Source organism: Lepeophtheirus salmonis, chromosome 5 (assembly GCF_016086655.4).
Source record: "Lepeophtheirus salmonis chromosome 5, UVic_Lsal_1.4, whole genome shotgun sequence".
Taxonomy (NCBI): domain Eukaryota; kingdom Metazoa; phylum Arthropoda; class Copepoda; order Siphonostomatoida; family Caligidae; genus Lepeophtheirus; species Lepeophtheirus salmonis.
Window position 1 is genome coordinate 55,169,617 of NC_052135.2, and position 9,098 is coordinate 55,178,714.

The following is a 9,098-nucleotide window of genomic DNA, read 5'->3' on the forward strand; positions in this document are numbered from 1 at the left end:
AGATTATAAAGTTTCTTGGAAATACAGTCAGTTGCTATCATGCCTAGGAACGTACGTTTGCCCTCCAAAATAAATATTGCCAATAAATGGTTTGCCATAATAATTTAAGAATTTAGACTAAAAAAAATTTAACTCCGAATTTTTATTGATACAACTTTTGAACATCAGTTAATTTCTTCATTTTCTAATATACAAATACTATAATTCAATTCATTTTCATAATTTGAAATTTGGGAATTTTTTTAAAAACAAATAACTTCACAAACTTCACAGAAAATATAAATGAAGGGCTCCAATAGGAGATATCAGATCTAGCGTCATGTAAGAATTTTTAATTTGTGCGATTTGTCTTCAACTAGTCGTTTTACCCAGATTTATTCAGGAAAAATCAACATTTTGCATATAACTAATTATTTAATGACCTAACTGTCCATAATTATAAAATAAGATATATCGCCAGCTAATTTTTACAACTTTTTGTAAGAAAATTATTCCTATAAAACTTTGTAATCATAGGTTATATAAAGGGAAATAAAATTATGAAAAAATCACGGGGTATTAAAATACGAAAGCTCGGTTTAATTAGTATATGGACAATGGAGGACATTACCAACCTGATTTGAAACAAGTATAACACTTTTATGTTTGATAAAACTTGCTTCATTACCTTTTGAAAAGTGGAAATTATATTGCCACACCATATAATTAAATACAGTCCAATAATTCATAGGTATATTTAAGCCAATTATAGCCCTTGTATTCAAAATTTGTAGGATAAGTTAACATACCCAAGAATAGTAGCTATAGTTTAATTTCTTTATTTGGTATAAGAGACTTTTTTGGCCCCGATATTGCTTTTAAAATAAAATCTATCAACTTCTTATTCCTATATCATGACGATCAATTTTGGCATTTTTATGTGTAATTTGCGGCACACCCAAAGGGTTCATAAGAACAGTTTGTTGATAGAAATCGACTAAAATTTGTCAAAGTGTACTCAATTTTGAAAAAATCATTCACGCTTGTTTTTGTGTTGATGAGCCCCATTTATAATATAATGTGTTATGAATTCATTAAAATAAAAACAGGAAACCTATTTTACTCAACCACAAAGGAGTCAATGCCTTCTAAAATATATGTACACTGAAGAAGGCAAAACTAATTAAGGGCTAAGAGTTTCTTAGATGGACACCATGTTAAACAAAATGATTTTTTCCAGACTCATTCACGCAGAAATAAAGAAAAATATATTACGCCAAAAACATCCCACGACTTTAGAGTTCCTTTTTTTTCTTTCTTTGTTAAAGAAATATATGTACGTATATTATAACTAAATTGAGGAGGAATACGTATTTTTAATACATATTACATGTACATAGGACAAGAAAAAGTTTTTATGGAGTTTGTTTATGTACGAATACTTAAGTGCCTTTATCTCTCTGCATATGTGGCTGAGTAGACATTTGTTTTTGTTTTTTATTAAAAAGTGTTGAGCAACTTACCCATATATAAATAATTACTTATAGTTATTTGGAGTGGTTCTATAAGGACAAGGGTCGTAAATTGTTATGGAAATGTCATAAATTCCAGTGTAAAACAAGACTTAGGGGGGATAGTAATAGAGGTAATAAAAAATATGACCTGTCGTTATATTAAAAAAGAAACCCAAAATGAATGTGCAAATCCTGAAGAATGCTGATGAGGAGAAAAATTATATTTGAAATTTTTTTTCATTATTATTTCATTCCTTAGTGGCGAACTTTATTTTCTACTACACACAAAATATCATTGATATATAGGAAACTGGATGGAATATTTGCGGTTTCTCATAAAAGACCCTGAGGATTTGTTGCAGAGTTATAATTGTAAGCCATTGTTGGCTTCAGAGTAGAATTTAAGATCAACATGGGAGTAATTATTGGCTGTGTCCTTCTTTATTTCAATTTTCCTCTCTCCCTCGTGACAACTTCTTGTGGCTGATCTAAAGAAACGTCATGACAGCTAAGCTGTTCTCCTCCAAAACATGATTCAAATTGTGAGGGTTATCATGGTAAATTTAGGTTACTTTTTTATAACATGAACAAAATGCTCCCGATTAGCATCACTGCTTATAACTCTACAAAAGCTCATCAATGTTACTCTCCGTCATTCATGAACAAATCAACTAGGATTACTTTATATTTAGATACTATCTTTTCAGGAATTAAAAAAAAATTATAAGATCTTTGAAAATAAAACAAACTTTTCAGGTTGTAACTACAAATTGTCTCTTTATGCCATTTTTTTATACAACTCTGGAGATGGTAACAGATCAGCTGAAAAGTATGCAGGCTAAAATAGAAAACCCATTCATTCGGCAAAATTTGATATATTTATTCAATGCAGTTACATTCGAGGGCAACGATTATATAGCGCACATATAATTTTCTGAAGTTATTTTTATAGTAAGATTTATCTTTGGTCTCAAAATAGGACTCATTTTTGTCAATTACCTGTTCATTACCTATGAATTGTTATTTAGTGATTGTTCTATTGAGGTTTACAAACAGTAAAATTCATTGTAGGGCATATCTAATGACTACAGTGGATAGAGACGCAATTCGTTGTCCAATCCATCAATTTTGTGATAGTTTTCAGTCATTTGTAACAAGATTCATTCTTTTAATTAAACGTCGCCTTTTTTTTTTTCTTGAAAAGGGGCCTTTTTTCCTTATTTTTCTCAACCAAACGCTCTAACAATCCCATAAAATAATTGATGTACGTAGAGGCCCCCTTTACGAGAGAATCAATTTATTATGTCATATAAATCCCAGAATATTGATTTCATAGACTTGCCAACCGACTATTGCGTCTTTCCACGCTTTGGATTCGGTTACCGCGAGTAGTCCACTCGGCTGACTATCGATGGGACTCTGGAGTGTAGTGATAGAGGCACTTTCAATCATAGTGACATATCGCCCAACAAATTCAGCAGCTTAGACGAGGGGCAGGGGGAGAAGGAAATTAACAAGGTCATAAGCAAGAGTTACTCCGATGTCGATCCTCAAGAGTATCCTCTGAGTACAAGAAAGTCTTACAATTATAACTTTGAAGCAGGGCCTCAGGATTACTCTTCGTCTTTCAGGAACTACCGATTACTTTAAGCTTATTGTTGTCATAATTTAGAAGTTTACTATTAAAAGTTTTGATAATTTGAAATTTTTATTTTTCATATAAAAAGGTGTAAATATATATTTATAAACAGTGATGCACAAAACATTCTCTGCCTGTATGTAAAAAAATAAATGAAAGAAAAGGAAGGCAATAAAGGCAATCTTCCTTATTATTTGAAAAATGCATTGCTGTCATGACGTTTATCTGTGAGATAAAGGAAACAAACAGAAATCTCACTCCCTATTTTGTGAGGACAAATAATCTAGAATTGCTCAAATGTCGATGCTCAAAGTTACTCTGAGTCTGACTAGGACTTCGAAACTAAAACTTTCCTACATCTTCGATACGAACCACGTGGTGTATAAATGACACCTTGAGTACCATTTATTCTTTGAAAAAATAATATCTTTTTTTCGTGATAATTTGTTATTTTTTTATTATAACGCAGTCAATCCCCAAATGACGTTAATTCATCTTTTTCCTCCACGACGTATGTATATAACTTAAATGCGGAATACACTTTCCTTTCACTTTATTAATTTAGTTAAAAGGGTAAATTATTGGCGGCTGCGTAGTAAATTATAGAGTAAAGTTCAGCGCATCCAGTGTACAAATATAAGTGTTACATACACTACTACTTTGTACAAAACACTGATCACGTGATTTCTGTTGTGTCAATTGGTTTATAGTTTTTCGAAGAAACGAACCAATTATGTATATTATGGTACAGGGTGGTTAGTATATATTGTGATAATATTCAATAACATATATCGAACGAACTAAATGAGGTAGAACCATTTCTATTTCTTATTTAAAAGCTACATTTAAATATTTTTAAAAAAGAGATCCGTCTCACTCGGTGTCGGGAGCTTTGGCAGGCTCAGACGACCTCAAGCCATTCTACGTTTTATTGAGTTACTTAGGGCCTCCATAGATGGATGATAATTGGCACATGCATCATGCAGGACCTACCTCCAGAGATAGAAATCGCAAAACTTCAGGTCTGGACTTTTCCAGGCTCGAATCTGAGCTTCAAAAATAAAGATATTTTGCGTTTTTTTGCCCTTTGTATCAGTGCACAGTCTTCTTCAGAGGTGTAATTTCTTCCTTGGGCTATTCCATCCATTTAGTGGATGTAAGATAAAAGTGTAAACTAGAAACATTACAATGGCAATGCTGGATCTGCATGCAGTCATCTGGGCCTGCCAAAGCTTCTGGCGCCATGTAGCCGAAGTTATCAAAAAGGACAGATCTCACTATGAATAATTGAATTTCATTAAATTTTACATTCAAATAATATAAAAGAATATGGTTGTAGTTTATCTAGTTCGTTCGTTATTAGCCTTTAAATATTTACCCCATTTATCTGGACTTCCCTTTACATAAATACTAGTTTTGGTTAATACTTAAAAAAATTGAATTCTGTCGAGTTCGAGTTTTTGAGTTCTGCTTTGAGTCGAGTTAAAATGTTACTATCCCTCATTCATGAGTACATTTACTTTTTACTTAAGGTGGCTTAACACATTCATCTTGCGTGTACAGTCTGTGAGGATAGACATTAAGAGCTCGCCTCGTGACCTATCGCCTCATCCCTAAACTTACTTCGCCCTGACATCAGAGAGCATCTCTCAGTATTATTATTATATTGTATTATGTGATATAGAGAACACGTATGAGAAATTGAAAAGAATAAAAATTCTATATGATAAGATTTATAATCGAGTTTAATTGATCTAATGGTAATCCCAAATGGGGCAGTCCTAAAGTCTTGGTCGATGACATCATCGTAACACTCAACAAGACGAACCCTCCTCTCACGGATTCAGAGATCGAAAGCATCTCCATCCTCGGCTCGGAACGTAACCATACCTAGTAAATCCCATCCTGCTATAATGGTCAGGAAAATTGAAAGGAAGAACGCCAACCCCAAAGCAAACACACAACGGCGCACATATAACCTACCGCTCCAGATGACGAACCCTTATCCACTCCTCACACTAAAACACTCTCAGCAACCTCTACCCTACCAGAGTAACACAACAATGGTTGTCACCCATCCCTTAGATCAAGGCAGAAGACCTTGTCAATATCAGAGAAGAAGCTGAGCGGAACCATGACGCTCTGGTCAACGAACTCTTAGTAAAGCAAACAAAGGCTTCCACAGACCTTCATAACGAATTCCAAACCACACTAGTGAGGAACGCTTACCACCTCGAGGACCAGATGAATGCACAGACAAACAGCCTCTTGGAACAAATGAGGGGTCTCCTATCACAGAGCACTACTGCAGACACAAAAACTTCAACAACGCAAACTTCATTCCTGGCCTTTCAGCCAACCGCAAGGGAAAGTATTACCAGCTGCACTAGCAATCTCACCGACCTTTTCAGTGGCACCTAGTGCTTCCACTACACCTCCTACTCACAACCTGCAGACCTCTCCCCCCCTAAACACCAGCAGCCATGCGAAGACAGGTAGTAGCGTTTCCATCACCTCTACCTAAACCTTACAGGCCTTCAAAATCGAAAAACTACTCGATAAGTAACCTTTCGACAGTTCTGTCACTGGTGTGACATCGGAATCGAGAGCCCAAAACTTTGCTTCCTTCCCTCACGAACAACAAATATGGACCTTCCTCAGCGTTCTGGAAATGCACGATAAATTAATATTGGAATACTCGTATAAGATATACCTTAAACTCTCTGATCTCACAGTTAATGTCCTACTCGAGAATCTACAATCTTCAGGGGGAAAAGTAGCAAAGTTGTTGCTGAAGTAAACTTCATAAAAAGGAAACAATTACCTGGGGAATCGTTTGACAAATATTGATTCACGCTAAAAGACATGGTGGACGAAGCCAAAGCATACAATCATTGACGTGATGCACAGATTGTGAGACAAATCGTCGTTGGGATCCGTGACAAAGACACAAGAGTTGATCTGGAAGAAAAGTCTACCTTCCCAACTCTAAATAGAGATATTGCTATCTGTAGCGTCAAAATAGGCTAACAGATCCTCCTTCAAGATCTCCAAGAAACAAATTCAACATGTCCAGGCAATACCAAGATATGGATCACTTGGTCGATCTAAAATCTCAGTCAACCGCTCCTCATCGAACACGGATGGATCCAAGCAATCGTGTAAAACTGCGGCAAAACCCACTCACCCAGTAAACAAGCATGTTGTGCAAATGGTCAGATTTGCAACAGCTGCAACAAGAGTGTACATTATGCTTCCATGTGCCGTAGCTCCTAATTATCTTCTGTGTATATGGCAAATGTAGACAAGGAGTCCCCGAATCGAGATCAACTAAGTTATGTGAGTTACAGTCCAACATTGCCACTTCTTCTCCATGAATGGAATCTCTCTGGGATCCCTCGGGAACGTGCTCCTAAACAGCGATGCTTCAGTTAATCTCATCAGTACACAGAATGCTGAACGTCTGGGATTTAACATCAACACCATCAAAAAGCCTGAAGGACAACACAAATTTGCAAATAACCTCTGTATCGACATCATCGGCGAGATGTAGACCCAAATAAAAAATCATGACATCATGACCCCAATGACTTTTCAAGTATCAAGGGAATAGCGAGGAATACTACTCAGCCTGGACGCATGCATTAAATAGAAAATCATCCAACCTGAATTTCCATTTCCAATAGAACATGTCAAGGACGTCCAAATGCGCCCCGTGCTCGAAGTCGTTTACATTAACAGTGATTTGTTCGAGTGTACCCCTGCTACGACCACTTTGGATCACTTGGGAGCACCTAATCACATGCATAAAAACAACACTGTAGTAGGAGTAGAAAGTATATTCACCACCAAAGAATCCCTCCTTAGAGAATATTCTGACGTCAATGACGGAGAAAAAATCTGAAGAACATGGAACTATGGCCATCCACCTCAAAAAACCAACGCCACTCCTTTCAAAATTAGAGGTCCCAGATCTATCCCTTTACCTCTTTGTGAGCGAGGCAAGAAGATCCCGAGGCGTCATCCAGAAGTTTTCTAATCCCATTGAATGGGTCCACCCTATGTCAGTTGTTGCCAAGGAAGAAAAATTGAGGCTCTCTGTGGATCTAAGAAAGTTAAATGAGCATTTCTGCAGGTTGGAGCACCCTATCACCTCTCTGAAATATGCAGTTTCTCACATTCCTCCAAACACAAAAATTTTTACAACTTTTGACACCACCTACCTCTGGATATCACTAGATCCCACTCCATCTATCAAGACAAGATGTCGTCAACTTCATCACCCCCTAGGGACGCTACAAACCCCTCCGTGCCGCTATGGAGCTCTCGTCTGCAGGACACGAATACAACCGCCGGGGAGATGAAGCCCTCCCAGAGATAGATAATATGGAAAAAGTTCTTGATGATATCATTCTGGGCGATTGTTCTATGCACCGTCAAGAAAAAAACGAAAGTAAATTCCTCCATCGCTGTAGAGATACTGAAATCCCTCTCAATCCCAAAAAGATAGACTATAGTCGAATGAAAGTCAAATGTGCTGGCTTCAGAGTGACAAGCCAAGGCATCCAAGTTGACCCAGAATATATAAAAGCAATCCCTCCATTTCTGACACCTAAGAAAATCTCATATCTCTCTTTCTTAGGATTAGTCGAGCAATTATCAGGATTTTCAGACACGGTCTCAGCAAAATTCTTGTCCCTCCGCTCACTTCTTAGCCCAAAAATCCATACATCTGGACAGAGGATCATGTCAGTGCCTTCGAAGAGGTCAAAAAGTGCTTAGTTTCATCACCCATACAAACAACGTTTGATCATAAACGGTTTAAATGGCATAAATTATTCAAACAGACCCAAGTAGGCTCAACGGCCTCAGATATATATTACTCCGAAAAGACGAACAAGATGGATGGAAACTTATTGAATGTGGTAGCCGCTTCGTCACGGAGACAGACGCACGCTATGCCATGGATGAGCTAAAGTTGCTCGCGGCTGTCTGGGCACTACGTAAATGCCATAGCTAACTTTTTGGGCTACCGGAATTTATACTCATCACGATCATCAACAAAATAACACATGACGCCGTAGACAACACAAGATTTCAGAGGCTCGAGAGTTATTTGACCCCTTACGACTTCAAAACAGTTTTAAAAAGAGGCAAGGACAATCATATGGCAGATTCACTCTCCGGCTCACCTGTGGACAAACCCAACAAAGGGTACAATGACTTCAACCAGGATATATATGGATCAATCCACACAGTAAAAACAAATCTCCTAGACACTCTTAACAACTCAGATATATCTCAAATCAAGTGTGATCACATCGCCCTCGAGGGCATTGCACGTGATCTGATCTTGGAAGAAATTACTCAAACATCTTGGAACAATCCCGTTTTCTGCCTTTTAAAGGAGAACATTTCAGAAAAATTGTTAAACAAAATATTAATCCTGTGCTAAAACCATACGCAAAGATTCTTCCCCATCTCAACATTGACAACAATCTCATTTTCTTCGGCGATAGAATCATTATACCACGATTGAACCGGTATTAAATCCTCCAACGACTACACTCCAATCATCAGAGGGTAGAGAAGACAATGAAACAGGACCGCCAAACTATTTTTTGGCCTGGAATTAGAGCAAATATACGCAACCTCATCGAAGCTTGTGAAGAATGCCAAAGTCGTCGATCAAGCCTACCTAAGGAACCTCTGAAATCGGACCCTACCCCTAGATATGTTTTTCAAGAGATTGCAACCGATTTTTTTGAATTCCACGGCAAGCACTACCTAGAAATAGTCGACTAATACTCCAACTTTCTCTTGTTCACTCATTTGTTCTTGTTTCTTGTATCAACAGCCTCCTCCTCCACATCGCCACCTTTGGTAGACCATTCAGAATTTTCTTCAATTCACATTAGCAGAAACAAAAAACTTATTTGATCGCTGGGGCATCACACATAGACTAT

At 37.2% G+C, this 9,098-nt stretch overlaps 1 protein-coding gene across 1 annotated transcript; it reads left to right on the forward strand.

The window, feature by feature from the left end:
• The first annotated feature begins 7,449 nt into the window (after positions 1–7,449).
• Positions 7,450–7,914, forward strand: LOC139905283 (uncharacterized). The gene has a single exon (XM_071888110.1). The coding sequence runs from the start codon at positions 7,450–7,452 to the stop codon at positions 7,912–7,914; it is 465 nt and encodes a 154-aa protein (XP_071744211.1).
• Positions 7,915–9,098: the final 1,184 nt, after the last annotated feature.